Below are 17,613 nucleotides of genomic sequence, written 5' to 3'. Positions count from 1 at the left end.
TCATGTACGGCGGCTTGCGCCAACTGCGTTCCCGCAAATCATTATATATGTATAGCAGATGTCGTGAAGGGGTTAACTAAAGCAATGTAATATCAATGTAAAATTCTCTTTTTAAGAAAATAAATTCAGTCTTGAAACATGTAGTCTGGAATAAAGGGACATCTGAACCGAAGAACAACTAAGGATTCTTGTATCACATTGCACATCCTTTTTCCGCCTACCTATATTATGCATTGAAAAATAGTGACGCCTCACAATCTGTTGCCAGTTATAACAGCAACCATTGTTTTTTCTGATCTCTGTATGCTGACCCCAGAGGATACGATTATTGGCGGAGTGCGGAAGGCATTTTTCTCATATGCTCTCAGTAGGGTTGCGCCTGTATTCGCACAACTTCCATCAGCAGACCAGCTCCAGTGACGAGGGATCGTTAATTTGTTTTTGGTCATCCTTTTTTCACTGGATGCAGAATAAACATTTTATCATTCTGTTATTTCCAATGGAAAAAAAAACAACACAGGAACAAAGCGACTTAATGTAAGATACAATATGCATCACCATATTTTCACATGGGGCAGCACGGTGGCCTATCTCCAGGACAGGGTTATAATTGACTCCTTCCTGCTTGTTATCTTAAGTGCCTTTCAGGTTATTTGCAGTAATTTAGATGTCTTGCTTTGTTCCTAGTCTAAATAGTGACACTACGTATGTGAAATGCCTATTGGTTTAGTAAATTTGGAAATGCCTTCATGAAAACCCACAGGTCTGACACCACTGAACAAGAAGGGTTTTAGCAGAATAGATGCGGCACAATACAGAAGTAGCAGGAGAGCACAGTAGAGCAGTCCCACGGGAGCAGCTAGCAGTGCGGACTACAACCATAGGTTACTGTTTGTTTGGGAAACGCCTGGCATTAGATGTTGGCACGGAGGCAGCAGTGTCCTCTGTAAGGATTCCATGGAGGGAGGCATCAGCTGACAGCAGGCCCTGCACTCAGCAGAAAGGCTATTTCTGTAACGCAATGCTTGGCATCACTCTCATGTTCAGAGTGCGGAAAGTCATCACCGAGACTACTCCAATGTACGTACATTAAATATCCCTTCAGTAAGAAATATTAATTGCAGTGCAGAGCCCTATTAATTCTCTCTGAAAGCAGCAGACACTTATTGTAACTTGCCAGGAGTGATCTGCAGTCATGAAAACTAAAATATAGCAATGGTATTAATAGCATTCGATCATACAATACTTACAGGAGACATGGCAAGGAATTATTGACCAGTGCCTCTGCATAATGTTAGGTTGAAACATTTTTTTTAAAGGTAATCCGTCAGTAGGCTCAACCCTTCTAAACCGTCTATATGGGCATGTAGGTCATAGGAAGCGGAATAAAATGATACCTTGATATCTGACATCTTATTCCAAAAAAATCCACATTTTTCTTCTATAAGCAGTGTGAGACGTGTAACTAACACAGAACAGGAGAACTGAACTTTGCCTTCTTACAAACACATTTGCTGCAGCTCTCACAGCTCTGCTGTATTGCAGCCCTGTCTGCCTGTGAGACGGAAGCAGAGAAGAACCTGCAGATGTGTCAATTAGGGCTGGCTCGCACACGGACGTATGATTAGGAAGAGTGCATTGCGAGAAACCATCGAATTGGACTCTGACCAATGTTATACAATGATTCAGTACTTATCTGTGAGTTCTTCCTCAGCGCTAATCGGACTGGATTTAAAGAATCAGATCGCACTCGCCAATCCAAGTCAATGGGCGCGAGAAAACAATCAGGCGGCACACGGACCATGCGCGTGCTGCCTGATTTTTACACACACATCTCAAAGGAAACCCAAAATTTCATCAGCCAAGTACAGTAAATTCATAGCCCGAACCGTCAGAATAGAATAGATGTATAAAATAGAAAGATAGATTAGATAGTTATATAGATATCCTGTAGCTATTTAACCCCTTTAAAGCCTGGCGCGTATTAGTACGAACCAGGCCATCACCCCCGGTTCAGTGAGGGCTCCCAATACGAATACCCCGTTTGCCACTGCTTCAGGGCAAAGCGTCAGAGTTGGTGCATCTCATGTGATGCGCCAATTCTGGGGCAGCTGCGGGCTTGTATTTTTAGGCTGGGAAGGGCCCAATTACAAGGGACTTTCCCAGCCTGATAATATAAGTTCTCAGCTGTCTCCTTTACTTTGGCTGGTTATCAAAAATAGGGGGGACCCCACGTTTTTTTTTTTTTTTTTTACACCCTTTAGTGCCACATGAAAGGCCCTCAAGGGCTCAGGACATCTAGCTCTGTATATCACATTGCTTTATTAGTTTTGTAAACTAGCTTTAAATTAGATAGAGATTATAGTATGTAAAAGATGATGTTAAAAACGCATTGCATATGGATTGCATACACGTCATATGGATCTCATACGGATGTTAAGTGAAGGAAAAAAAAAAAAATCGCATTGTACTCGCAGGACACTTGTCCTACTTTTCTGGATCAACAGAAGCGATTTTTTTAATACGATCGTGTGACTCCAGCCTTATAATCACACACAGCTCGGCAGGGAGATCAGAGAGCGGCCATTACACATCACACTGGTAACTCCCCCTTATGTGTATAATAAGTTCTAGAGGCAGATTCTCATACAGATCAGTGTCCAGCCCATATTCCTGAACAGCTCATTTACACATAAGAAAAACAAGGATTTCTCTGGAATAAGACACTGGATCACAGATATCATTTTATTAAGCTTTTTATGACCTACATGCTCAATTAGGAGGGTTGATCCAACTAACAGATGCCTGTTAACCCCTTCATGCCATGGCCAATTTTGTTTTTTTCCTCCCCTTCTTCCAAGAGCCATAACTTTTACGCTTCTGTTTTTTGTGGGACGAGTTGTACTTTTGAATGACACCATTCATTTTATCATGTGATGCACTGAAAAACGGGAAAAAATTCCAAGTGTGTTGAAATTGCAAAAAAAGTGCAATTCCACAATCGTTTTTTTTTTAATTTACTATATGCTAAAACTGACCTGGTAATATGATTCTCCAGGACAGTATGATTACTCAAATACTAAACAGGTACAGTTTGTTTTTTTTATTTTCAGTGGCGAAAATAAGTTTGGAAACTTGTATAAAAAAAAATTTTTTTTTTGCTTTTTTGTCGCCATTTTCCAAGACCCGTAATGGTTTAAATTACTGGGATATGGGGCTATGTGAGGACTTCTTCTTTGCACCCTGAGCAGATGTTGTCACTGATACCATTTTCGGGTAGATGTGATGTTTTAATCGCCTCTTATAGCATTTTATTACAACATTGTGGCGGCAAAAAAACATAATCCTGGAGTTTCGATCTATTTTCTCGTTACGTTGTTTACCGATCGGATTCATTTATTTAATACTTTGATAGATCGGACTTTTACGAACCCAGCAATACCAAATGTGTAATTTTTTTTTTTTTTTCAATGGGGCAAAAGGAGGGCGATTTGCACTTTTGTCCTCCTCAGCGCCCCACTATCCCATTACAGGTGCAATAATAAATCAAGGATTTAATGCCAGAATTATGAAATTTATACATGCCCCCATGTCTCTCCAGGGCTTGTTTAGGGTAAGCTATATTCCAGTATAGTAAGTGTATACATGGCATGATTCTGGCATTAAATCCTTGATTTATTATGGTCTATCAATTGTTGTGGCATTTATGCTTTTTGCTAGAGGCTATTTTTTCTGACTGGGGCTGTAATCGCACGTTCAGGTTTCTTATGCCCAGTCACTGATTTTTCTATATTCAAACATTGGTTATTGTATATGAATAGGACATTTTGCGTTGCACAGTTTGGGATTTTGTTGTGGGTTTGTTACATTCCATTTAATCTCTGGGTCCCACTGTTATGTATGGCCTGTTTTCCACCTTGTGTGCCATTCTATCAGTGTGGGTTTGCCATTATACTATTGATTGTTTTCCAAACATCTGAACAGATTGGTGTATAACCGTTCTTTCCAGGGGCAGCCCTCAGTGAGCGAGGGTGCCAACCTCCATGGCAAGGACGGAACATTCCATAGGGATTGGTTAGGGTGAGCTAGATAACCAACACCCTGCTTTCTGACACACTCCAACTAAGAATTGTAAATTGCCTCTTTTATTGTATCTTCGTCTTTGGGATAATTAGATTTTTCTGGATATTCTATTTTAATGGTAATATTCAAGGTTATATTTTAAAGGGGAATTTTCTGCGCCTCGTGAATATTAGATTGTGAGCCCCAATGGGGACAGCGCCTATAACGTATGTAAAGTGCAGCAGAATATGATGGCGCTATATAAGTAAGCATAATAAAATATTGCTATTATAAATCTATAGAAGTGAAAAAACGGCTACATTTACATCTTGTGACCTCCAGTACATAAAATGATTGGAAATCCCAGTGGTCGCACTCCCACAGATTATGCATAACTAGGTGATATATGTTGCTCCATGTATAACCCATTTAAGCATACATGGAAATTTTCACAGATGATGAACACATTTAGGCCGTGATTCATCTGGCAGAAAATACTTTGAAAAGTCGCAAAATGTTTGCACAATGGGAGACTGCGTAAAGATTTTACGACGTTTGGTGTTTTCATGCCAGTTTCGCCCAGCTCCAAAAAATAGGCGAAGCTGGTGGGACAAAGTGTGGCAATGCCCGCTCGTCTAATTCATGAGAAGCTGTGGTGCACCTTATGCCACAAAGCTTACTCCTTACTCCAGTCCCTGGCTGGAGTAAAATCTGTGGTGCAGCACACGGAGAACACGCCACTTCTAATATGCACCCGATTCATTAAAAAACATGCGCCTCTTACGTGATTCTGACTCCAATACGTCCCCTCATCAGGACTGGCGTGAACAACACTGGTATTAATGTATCGGGGGCCTTAATGCACAACTAAAAAAAAATGTGGTTTGCAGAACCCCTAGGGGGCTATCCGAACTATAGATCTTTTTTTCAGTTAAAGTAATGTCCCAAAAGGAAATGGCAGCTATGAAGAGCAATGTGGACTATTATTAGGCAAATCACACAATCAATTCTGCACTATACATGAGCAAAATAAAGCCCCCCAAAATAAAAGTCTATTTTCCATATTAGGGTGCTTTCACATTGCGTTTTTACCCAGCTTCATTGGTACCGTTGGGGGCCCATTTCAAAACAAGATTCGGTGTATCAGGCCATTGACTACAATGGGGCCGACAGAGTCAACGTGTGCTCAGTCGTGCATAATTTTCGGCGTGTACGCCTACTGGAGGTGGACAGTGTGTCTGGGTCTCAAGTAGGCATATATGCCAGGAAATTATGCACAACTGAGCACATGTTGACTCTGTCGGCACCACTGTAGTCAATGAGCCCGCCGGCGCATAGGCCCGAATCGCGTTTTGTGGTGGGCTCGGAAGCAAGCCCTGACGGGACCACTGAACGTGGGCTACAACGCAATATGAAAGCACCCTTTAGGGTGTCATGTCATATTTTCGGATGCCCGTGAATACGCAATGGATTTATAGTAGAATACTAAAATTAGTAATGTTTGGAGAATATAGAGAAACGATTTACCATTCTTGCAAAACACGCAGTAAGAATTCCACTCCCAGACCCTACATCCAGAGCTTTGGCACCTTCATGTAACTGATCGTGGAGGAGTTCTAATGCATATGCATGCTAAATAAAAGAAAAAGTATATATTGAAATGTCGGAAATAAACAGAGCTTCTTGCATTTTCAGGATAGGCGACATTTTTCTTCACGTACCGGCCACTAAACATAATACCAAATGAGAAGCCTGTTGTGGCAATCCCTTTATTCATATACTAGCTTGAACTAAAGTATGGCAGGATTGGCCATGTTTAAGTAACCTTTCAGGTCTTTATGGATACAGCATATCCTTTATCTACTTCCTGACTGACTCACAACTACCCAGAAAGATATTTGCCTAGTCTATCTCACCGTACACAGCTTATGATATGGGTATATATATTCCTGTACGGTCAGACACAGCCATTACACAGAACATAGGGGCACATTGATAAGATTATCTCAGCACAGATACACAATATGCAATCTTATATATAATGCTGGCCAAAGCCAAGATGGACGACACCTGTGCAGTGTGGTGCCGAAGTCAGCGCATTCACATACCGCACAACAGCGCCATTTTATTGAGGACACTGTGTATGTGAATTCGCAGACAGTGTGTCTTCAACAAAATGGCACTGATAGCTCGGGATGCGCACACGCTGACTCCGGCACCATGTTACTGAAGAATTCTACTACTACTATGTCAACATAGCAGTGCGCACGTGCCGGCCGTCACCATTATCCCTACGCCTGGTGCCCCGACTCTTCAGATATTGTGATATATTATGCCTGATGAAGAGACCAGAGTAGCCTCGAAAGCTTGCAATCTGTTACTATCTTTTCAATTAGCCATTAAAAGGAATCAATCACCGAGGACTCTCAAATCTAAATATTCTTCTATCCACTGGTTAACACGGTACAAAAATATATATTTTCCCTGTAATAGAAAACTAAAATCAGTAATGGCAGGGGAGAATATAGAGAAGATAGTGAACATTTTTTTTTTAATACATCCAATTCTGGATCTTATTTTTATTCCAACATCTATTGATTACAATCTACGTTGTGGGAAAATTCCTTTAAAAATAAAGGGGTTGACCCATAAAATAAGTAAGTTCAGTCTATCTGATACAGTGAAAGGAGTGGATGAGAGAAAATAAAAACAAATGCAAAACAGAGGAAACGTGAGTACAATGGCCAGTTTTATATGGAAGTAAAAAAGGAAACAGATGTAGCCTAATGCTTTGTTTTAATTAGAGATGGATCATATCTGTGCTTTAAATATGTAAGTGTTGACCCTGGAGAGGTAATTTTAAGGGCATTGTCCTCCACTCGGACAACTTCTTAATCACCATGTTTCTCCTTCTAAAATAGCATCTATACTTGCCTCTGGTGAGGGGAGAAAGACGCGGCTGCTAAATGATGTGTCATGCGACCCCTGTGGCTAATGTCATGCAAGCCCCAAGAGAGCCCAGTGCTGACACTGCTGGAATGGCGTCAACATCAGAGGTGATTATAGCGGTTATTATCTTGTGAGGGGATGGGGGGTGAAAAATAGTGATTGAGAAGGAGTACCAGACAACCAATTTAAATTTTAAATGTCTACCTTCTTATCTATGAAGGATGCCTTGCCATGGCAGATGGGCACAGTAGACTGGCTATGGGAGCAAGCCCAATGCACAACTTGTGTACAACTCTCTCCAGCTATATGATACAAGTGGCAGTACAAGTGACATATGACAGCCATAACTTGTCTTACTAAATGTGAATAAAATATTTCATTTAAAAAAATAAAATAAAAATCCTATAAAATAATACATACCATGTGAGGGGCGCTAATTGTTGCTTGATAACCTGTAAGAGGACAAAGAGACAGATTTAATTTACTCAGCATGGCAATCTGCATTGTAGCCATGAGAATCCTTTATTTTATATTGCGCTACAAATAGGATGAAGCAGGACGCCACAATTAATATATGGTGCATTTAATTTATGGTGTAGTTGAATCTGGAATGGTTTATTCTCTTCCCCTTAAATATAGCCCCCTCTTCTGTGAATATAAATCTTATATATAGCAAATTTAAAAGGAGCCAAACCACTTTTTAAGAGAGCCTGTCATTTGCCATAAATATGGAATTGTTTTAACCTGATGTATGTACATGCTGCTGAGCTCCTGAACCTGGCATTGTATTTATTTTGTTCCTGTGCCGTTTCGCTCTTGAGATATGGCCACTTCTTCCCTGTTTATGATCTAGTCTTTTTAGCCAACTGGGCGTGGCACTAAAAAAAAATGCTCCATTAGGGTAGGGTCAGTCAGTGCATTCGCAACTCACTATCTTCCGTTGCGCTGCCACTGCATGGCCGCCGCAATGTCTGCCTGTACTTATAGAGAGGGACTGAGGACTACACCCAGTTGACTAAACACTAGATTTATATACAGGGAATATGAAGCCATTTTTCTGGAATGAAGAGCAAGTGTAAAAGGGGGTATTCCCATTTACAGGATGCCATCCTAATATGTAGTAGGTGTAATAATAATAATATTAGCAAATACCTCCAATTAGAAATGTAGTATAGTTTTTCTGATTCGCCATCTCTTACCTCATGTGCAGGGCACTGCAGTAGCGTAGGTATCCATGATTACAACCACTAGCAACTAGATGTCACTATATGAGTAGTCACAACCATGAATACCCGAGGTCTTGCAATGCCTGCAAATGAGGCAAGAGACACAGTGAATCAGAAGAACTATAGTACCCTTCTAATTGGAGGTATTTGCCAATATAACACCTACTACATATTGGGATAGGATCTTGAAGATGGGAATACCCCTTTAAGTTCTCTTTAACCATTAGGTTTCCAGTAGATTAGCAGCACTGAAAATGCATAAATGCAGCACGGGAGACACAAAGTCATTGTCACTTATAAATTGACTTTCAAGATACAAGCATAACATCAGCTTCTCTCCTGCATGTTACATCGTACCCTACCACGATGACCAGCTCAGCCCAAATATGTTATATGTGGGTATCACACTGAGCTCGGAATGGGCATGTGTGAATCAAGATCTATATCCTAATTTGGACAGCACGGTGGCTCAGTGCTAGGGTCCTGGGTTCAAGTCTCACCAAGGACAACATCTGCAAGGAGCATATATGTTCTCCCTGTGTTTGCATGGGTTTCCTCCGGGTTCTCCGGTTTCACAATCCAAAGACATGCTTTGCTTAAAATTGTTTAAAATAATACTGATCCCCCCTCGGCTCCAGTGCTGTCAATTTTCAGTTCACCCTATGGTCTCTGTATCCAGAGAAGGTGCTTCAACACGGGCATGTGGACTGACCACTGGCTGCAGTACACCTCACAGCCAATCACATTCCTGTGCTGAAACGTCATAGTTGGAGGCCAGGAAACAGAGACCGGCAAGGGACAGGGAAAGCAACCAGTCAGCTGCACAACTGACGTGAAGACTACAGTTGTTCTGTATTTTTTTAAATTTGCTTTTTAAAGGGTTATTCCCATCTCCAAGATCCTATCCCAATATGTAGTAGGTGTAATAATAATAATAATATTAGCAAATACCTCCAATTAGAAATGTAGTATAGCTTTTCTGATTCTCTGTGTCACTTATCTCATGTGCAGGCATTGCAGGACCCTAGGTATCCATGGTTACGACCATTGATATAGTGAGTTAGCTCATTGCTGATGGAAGTAACCATGGATACCTAAGGCCCTGCACATGAGGAAAGAGACAATGAAATAATGGAAAACTATACTACATTTCTAATTGGAGGTATTTGCTAATATTATTACTATTACACCTACTACATATTGAGATAAGATCTTGGAGATGGGAAAACCCCTTTAAGGAAAGAAAAAAAATGTAAGTGGAGAACCTTGTGAAAGGGTCACTGTAAGATGAACCTGTATATAAATAAATATTCTTAAATATTATATAAACATTCTCATGTTAAAGTGATATGAACTTTAGGCCTCAAACATACGAAAAGGCTACATGAAGCACAGGGTACCCGAGGCTCTGTACTATAATGCTGTAGGCTTTACTGTGTTGGGACAGGACGCTCTCTGCAGCACCGAACTCTTAAAGTTCCTTTATACTTTTCTGTAAAATCCTACCTTAAATCTTAGGCATACTGCGTTATTAGAGTGGTGTATTAACCAGTTCTTGACAGGGTCATTTTTCCCGTTTCTCATCAGGCACATTTTTGGTTTTTATCATATATGTGCTTTTAAAGGCTCCAAAATATTTTCTCATTTAGATGTTCAAATAATCTTTGCCTTTTTTGTGATACATGGGGCTTAATTTTTCTATCATTTTCATAAATTTTTGCTTAAGAAAAACAGGAAATACGTGTGTATTTTTAACTTTTTTTTTTTTTTTACAAATTACAAAAGATAACTAAAAACTTTATATTGTGTTCCTCTTTCCATGGAAATGATTTTTATATATTGGATTTTTTTATGGGGTGCAAGGCAAGAAACAGCAATTCAGCCTCGCAGTATCTCATTCTTTTGTGTTATATATTCATGTTTTGTTTTAGTTATTTTTGTTTTTATTAATTTCATATACTGTGCCCTAAAGGCTTAAAAGACTTTTGGGGGGCATTAACATACTGATGCATTCTTTTCCTTTCCAATTTCACCTGTAATTGAGGGTGGTATATTAGCCACAGGGATAGAAGAAATTCAGCCTCCTGCCTGCATTTGAAAGCGGACTTGGTCTTTCAAGTCCAAGTAGCTCCTGCTTCCTTGCTACACCCATCAATCACATGATAACTGGGCCCAGAAGAGGATGAATATTCAAGCGCTTCCTAATCTGCATACATAATCACTAGTTCATCACCGTGTATACAATGATCGAGAAGGTAAACATAGCAATAAACCATCCACTCTAAGGGAAGTCGAGCAGCATATGACAGCCAGCTCCATGCCCCCCACAGATGCACACTCTCATGCAAGCGGCTTACTCTGTATTGACATTTTAGAACATCAGTGCAGAGTAATGTGTGGACAGCCTAGACATTTATAATCTATGGGCAGTCCAGAATTAGTTAATGGGGTATTTTCATTATACACATTTACACCATATCCACAGAACATTATTAGATGCATGTCCCACATATGTAACACACTTTTTTTCTCGAGAATGGAGAGCTGACTTGTGAACAAGGTGGTAATTATGCATTCACGACAATGAGAGTTCTGATAATAGACAATTTTCTAAGACAGAAACAGATCCCACTTCTGAGACCTGCACCTCAGACCTTTGTGAATATACCATACATACCTGAAATAGGAATAACCAATTATCCATTGACTGTTTTTATGTATGTGTAATTGAATAATTTATAACTAGATACATTTATTTATTCTTGCTTATAATGCACCAAATTCAGACATTATCATTGTCCCCACTGGGGCAAGCTAACTAAATATCCCACTCTGTAGTGTGGGAAAAAGCCAGAGTACCCAGAGAAAACCCACACAAACACAGAGAACAAAACCAGAGTACCTGGAGGACGCCCACACAAACACAGGAAGAATGAAAACCTGAGTACCCAGAGGAAACCCACACAAACACAGGGAGAACAAACCCGGAGTACTTGGAAGAAACCCACACAAACACAGGGAGAACAAACCCGGAGTACCCAAAGGAATCCCACACAAACACAGGGAGAATGAGACCGGAGTACACGGAGGAATCCCACACAAACACAAGTAAAACAAACCAGAGTACCTGGAGGAAACCCACACAAACACAAGAACAAAACCAGAGTACCTGGAGGAAACCCACACAAACACAAGAACAAAACTAGAGTACCCGGAGGAAACAGTCACAAACACAGGGAGAACAAAACCAGAGTACCCGGAGAAAACTCACACAAACACAGGGAGAACAAACCAGAGTACCTGGAGTAAACCCACACAAACTAAGGAAGAAGAAAACCAGAGTACCCGGATGAAACCCACACAAACACAGTGAGAACAAACCAGAGTACCCGGAGGAAACCCACACAAACACAGGGAGAACAAAACCAGAGTACCCGGAGGAAACCCACACAAACACAGGGAGAATAAACCAGAGTACCCGGAGAAAACCCACACAAACACAGGGAGAACAAACCAGAGTACCCGGAGAAAACCCGCACAAACACAGGGAGAACAAAACCAGAGTACCCGGAGAAAACCCACACAAACACAGGGAGAACAAAACTAGAGTACCCGGAGGAAACCGTCACAAACACAAGAACAAAACCAGAGTACCCGGAGGAAACCCACACAAACACAAGGAGAACATTGATGATTACTGCAAAATATTAGCAAAGTTAAAAGCAAGAGTCATCTTACCTATTGATTGTGGAGAGTCCATATAAGGATTGCATTTTGCATAATGTTTACGGTCAGTAGCCAACATGACTTCATATACTTTGTCTGATTTTATAATAGCATTTTCTGGAAAAAAATATTTTTTTTTAGAACAGTTGCAACAATTCCACAGAGGTAATAAAATACATACTTATTAATAGAGTTATTTTCTGAAAGGTTATGTGATTTTCTAATACGATTTGTGTTTCAACTCCTCAGCACCTACAGTTTATAGTTAATGGGAACATTGTTTTGCAACCACTGATATAAATCCACAGTCAAGCACAAATCTCATTCCTGCGTGGAATGAATCAATCAGTCTGTAAGTACCAGCAGAGAACCCTCTTATATCTTTACTGTTTCACTCGGGTTATAAATAAAACATTTTTTTTTTATATTAAAAATTATAAAAATATTAATGCTGCCATCCTGAGAGAGCTGTGCACAAGAATGTCATCCATATGCATCAACAGACCTGCACGGTACAAATGTTGTGCTCTTCTCCACTGCAAAGATCTGGTCATACCAATTAGTCAGAAAAAGTAGTGAGGAGTTCATGAAAAAAAGGTGTTTAGTAGAAGACTAAGGCCTCAATTCATCATTTGTGGGGAGGGTTTTAAGTCACTTTTCTTTTTTGTCTTGTGCTATTCATTGCAGATTGTTGCACCAAAATCTTCAAAACTATGCACATTGTTCATTAATTTGGAGCAAAATAAATATATTTAAAAAAAGCTCCACAAATTAGACTTAAAAAAAGGAGTAACTTAAAGGTAGAATTAGGCGTAAATGGAAAATGGGGGTAATCACCACAAACTAGACTAAAGAACAGACGCGAATGCATAGTAACATCGTTTTTAAGGCTGAAGGAAGACTAAGTCCACCTAGTTCAACCCATAGCCTAACATGTTGATCCAGAGGAAGGCAAAAAAAACCATGTGGCAAACACCAAGCTCCACATTGGGGAAAAGAATTCCTTCCTGACTCCATACGACAATCAGACTAGTTCCCTGGATCAACGCCCTATCAAGGAATCTAGTGTATATAACCTGTAATATTATACTTTTCAAGAAAGGTATCCATGCCCTTCTTAAATTTTAATAGTGAATCACTCATTACAACATCATGCGGCAGAGAGTTCCATAGTCTCACTGCTCTTACAGTAAAGAATCCGCGTCTGTGATTATGATTAAACCGTCTTTCCTCCAGACATAGAAGATGCCCCCTTGTCCCCGTCTCTGGCCTCAGAGTAAAAAGATCAGTAGAAAGATCTTTGTACTGTCCCCTCATATACTTGTACATAGTAATAAGATCACCCCTAAGCCTTTATTTTTCCAAACTAAATAACCCCAAGTGTAATAACCTGTTTTGGTATTGCAGACCCCCCAGTCCTCTAATAACCTTGGTCGCTCTTCTCTGCACCCTCTCTAGTTTAGCTATGTCTTTCTTATACACCGGAGACCAGAACTGTACACAGTATTCTAAGTGTGGTCACACTAATGACTTGTATAGAGGTAAAATTATGTTCTCCTCATGAGCATCTATACCTCTTTTAATGCATCCCATTATTTTATTTGCCTTTGCAGCAGCTGCCTGACACTGGCCACTAAACGTGAGCTTGTAGTCCACCAATACACCCAGGTCTTTTTCAGTTAGTTTTGCCCAGTGTTTTACAATTAAGCATATACAGTGGTGGCCAAAAGTATTGGCACCCCTGCAATTCTGTCAGATAATACTCAGTTTCTTCCTGAAAATGATTGCAATCACAAATTCTTTGGTATTATTATCTTCATTTAATTTGTCTTCAATGAAAAAACACAAAAATAATTGTCCTAAAGCCAAATTGAATATAATTCCACACCAAACCTAAAGGGGGTGGACAAAAGTATTGGCACTGTTTGAAAAATCATGTGATGCTTCTCTAATTCGTGTAATTAACAGCACCTGTAACTTACCTGTGGCACCTAACAGGTGTTGGCAATAACTAAATCACACTTGCAGCCAGTTAACATGGATTAAAGTTGACTCAACCTCTGTCCTGTGTCCTTGTGTATACCACATTGAGCATGGAGAAAAGAAAGAAGACCAAAGAACTGTCTGAGGACTTGAGAAACCAAATTGTGAGGAAGCATGAGCAATCTCAAGGCTACAAGTCCATCTCCAAAGACCTGAATGTTCCTGTGTCTTCCGTGCGCAGTGTCATCAAGAAGTTTAAAGCCCATGGCACTGTGGCTAACCTCCCTAGATGTGAACGGAAAAGAAAAATTGACGAGAGATTTCAACGCAAGATTGTGCGGATGGTGGATAAAGAACCTCGACTAACATCCAAACAAGTTCAAGCTGCCCTGCAGTCCGAGGGTACAACAGTGTCAACCCGTACTATCCGTCGGCGTCTGAATGAAAAGGGACTGTATGGTAGGATACCCAGGAAGACCACACTTCTTACCCCGAGACATAAAAAAGCCAGGCTGGAGTTTGCCAAAACTTACCTGAGAAAGCCTAAAACGTTTTCGAAGAATATTCTCTGGTCAGATGAGACAAAAGTAGAGCTTTTTGGGAAAAAGCATCAACATAGAGAGTGTACAGGAAAAAAAAAAGAGGCATTCAAAGAAAAGAACACGGTCCCTACAATTAAACATGGCGGAGGTTCCCTGAGGTTTTGGGGTTGCTTTGCTGCCTCTGGCACTGGACTGCTTGACCGTGCGCATGGCATTATGAAGTCTGAAGACTACCAACAAATTTTGCAGCATAATGTAGGGCCCAGTGTGAGAAAGCTGGGTCTCCCTCAGAGGTCATGGGTCTTCCAGCAGGACAATGACCCAAAACACACTTCCAAAAGCACTATAAAATGGTTTGAGGGAAAGCACTGGAGACTTCTAAGGTGGCCAGCAATGAGTCCAGACCTGAATCCCATAGAACACCTGTGGAGAGATCTCAAAATGGCAGTTTGGAGAAGGCACCCTTCAAATATCAGGGACCTGGAGCAGTTTGCCAAAGAAGAATGGTCTACAATTCCAGCAGAGCATTGTAAGAAACTCATTGATGGTTACCGGAAGCGGTTGTTCAACCAAGTATTAGGCTGAGGGTGCCAATACTTTTGTCTGGCCCATTTTTGGAGTTTTGTGTGAAATGATCAATGATTTGATTTTTTGCTTCATTCTCTTTTGTGTTTTTTCCTTGCAAGCAAATTAAATGAAGATAATAATACCAAAGAATTTGTGATTGCAATCATTTTCAGGAAGAAACTGAGTATTATCTGACAGAATTGCAGGGGTGCCAATACTTTTGGCCACCACTGTAATTATACATTTTATTTCCTCTGCCCAAGTGCATTACCTTACATTTATCCCCATTAAAGCTCATTTGCCATTATCAGCCCAAGCTTCTAGTTTACATAGATCCTCCTGTAATATAAAATTGTCCTCCTCTGTATTGATTACCCTGCAGAGTTTAGTGTCATCTGCAAATATTGAAATATTACTCTGTATGCCCCCTACAAGGTCATTAATAAATATGTTAAAAAGAAGGGGGCCCAATACTGACCCCTGTGGTACCCCACTGTTAACTGAGACCCAGTCTGAGTGTTTTCCATTAATAACCACCCTCCCTTTGTTTCCTGTCACTGAGCCAATTCTTAACCAACATATATATATTTTCCCCTATCCCCATTGTTCTCATTTTATGTATCAACCTTTTGTGTGGAACCGTATCAAAAGCTTTTGAAAAGTCCATATACACAACATCCACTGCATTTCCTTGGTCCAGTCCAGAACTTGCCTCCTCATAAAAACTGATCAGATTTGTTTGACAGGAACGGTCCCTCGTAAACCCATGTTGATATTGGGTGATGAGGTTATTCGTCTTCAGATACTCTAGTATAGCATCTCTTAGGAAACCCTCCAGGATTTTACCCACAGTAGAGGTTAAGCTTACCGGCCTATAATTTCCAAGTTCAGTTTTTGTCCCCTTTTTGAATATTGGCACCACATTTGCTATACGCCAGTCCTGTGGTACAGACCCTGTTATTATGGAATCTTTAAAGATTAAAAATAATAGTCTATCTATGACGTTACTTAATTCCTGCAGTACTCGCGGGTGTATCCCATCTGGGCCCGGGGATTTGTCAACTTTAGTGATTTTTAGACGCCGCCGTACTTCCTGCTGGGTTAAGCATGTGACATTTAATGGAGAATTTTTGTCATCACTAATCAAGTTTTCTGTCATGCGATTTTCTTGTGTAAATACGGTTGAAAAAAAATCATTTAGCATATTGGCTTTTTCCTCATCCTCCATTTCACCAGACTATTTTTAAGGGGGCCAACACTCATTTTTTAGTTTTTTTTACTATTTATGTAGTTAAAGAATATTTGGGGGTTATTTTTACTTTCTCTGGCAATGAGTCTCTCTGTCTCAATCTTTGCTGCCTTGATTTGGTTTTTACAGAATTTATTTAATTTTCTATATTTATTTAATGCTTCATCAATACCTACTTGCTTTAGTTCTCTAAATGCTTTCTTTTTGTGACTTATTGCGCCCCTTACAGCTCTATTTAGCCATAGTGGTTTCCTCCTATTTCTAGCATGTCTATTCCCATAGGGTATATATTGTGCACAGGTCCTATTCAGGATGTTAATAAATGTCTCCCATTTGCTTTGTGTAGCTTTATGTCTCAGGATATCGTCCCAGTTTATTGCACTAAGATCATCTCTCAACCGTTGGAAATTTGCCTTCCTGAAGTTTAGTGTCCTTGTAACCCCCCTCTACTACACATCTTATTAAAGGTTACATGAAAACTTATTATTTTGTGATCACTATTACCCAAGTGACCCCCCACTCGTATATTTGATGTGCGGTCTGGCCTATTGGTTAATATTAGGTCTAGCAGTGCCCCCCTTCTTGTTGGGTCCTGAACCAGTTGTGAAAGGTAATTGTCTCTCATAGTTGTCAAAAACCTATTACCTTTGCTTGAACTACAGGTTTCTGTTCCCCAATGTATTTCAGGGTAGTTAAAGTCCCCCATAATAATGACTTCTCCTTGAGTCGCTGCTTCATCTATTTACTTTACGAGGATATTCTCCGCTGCTTCCATTATTTTTGGAGACTTGTAACAAACCCCTATCAGTAATTTATTATTTTTTCCCCCTCCCCTTATCTCGACCCACAGGGACTCTACATTTCCATTAGATTCACATATATCCTCCCGCAAGATGGGCTTTAAGGATGATTTTACATATAAACACACACCCCCCCCTCGCTTGTTTTTACAGTCATTTCTGAACAGACTATAGCCCTGTAAATTAACTGTCCAGTCATGGCTCTCGTCCAGCCACGTCTCAGATATCCCCACCATGTCATAATTATTTTCCAACAAAATTAATTCTAATTCCTCCATTTTGTTGGTGAGGCTTCTGGCATTAGTGTACATGCATTTTATGTATCTCTCTGTACCTCTATTCCTTCTTACTTTATTGACTGTTCTAACCCCAACTTCTTTATTCGTGTCCAGGTCATTATCTGCACTATCTTCCCCACCTATAAAATTAATACCCTCCCCCCCAATCCCTAGTTTAAACACTCCTCCAAACTTCTAGCCATTTTCTCCCCCAGCACAGATGCACCCTCC

The 17,613-nt window shown here is 40.2% G+C and overlaps 1 protein-coding gene across 3 annotated transcripts in view; it reads right to left on the bottom strand.

The window, feature by feature from the left end:
• The window catches only part of PCMT1 (protein-L-isoaspartate (D-aspartate) O-methyltransferase), a 50,046-nt gene that overhangs the window by 10,412 nt on the left and 22,021 nt on the right, over window positions 1–17,613 (bottom strand). For all 3 annotated transcript variants that reach the window (XM_073671355.1, XM_073671354.1, XM_073671353.1), the window contains exons 2-4: window positions 11,976–12,080; window positions 7,432–7,463; window positions 5,590–5,694 (exon numbers count right to left, since the gene is read on the bottom strand). In XM_073671355.1, the coding sequence (XP_073527456.1) occupies window positions 5,590–5,694; window positions 7,432–7,463; window positions 11,976–12,080 (242 nt within the window). The remainder of the gene's footprint in view (window positions 1–5,589; window positions 5,695–7,431; window positions 7,464–11,975; window positions 12,081–17,613) is intronic.

Source organism: Phyllobates terribilis, unplaced genomic scaffold, assembly GCF_046119375.1.
Source record: "Phyllobates terribilis strain yellow unplaced genomic scaffold, ASM4611937v1 Scaffold_3__8_contigs__length_932513732, whole genome shotgun sequence".
Taxonomy (NCBI): Eukaryota; Metazoa; Chordata; class Amphibia; order Anura; family Dendrobatidae; genus Phyllobates; species Phyllobates terribilis.
The sequence above is the reverse complement of the archived record's forward strand: the minus strand, read 5'-3'. Positions and strand labels throughout refer to the sequence as shown.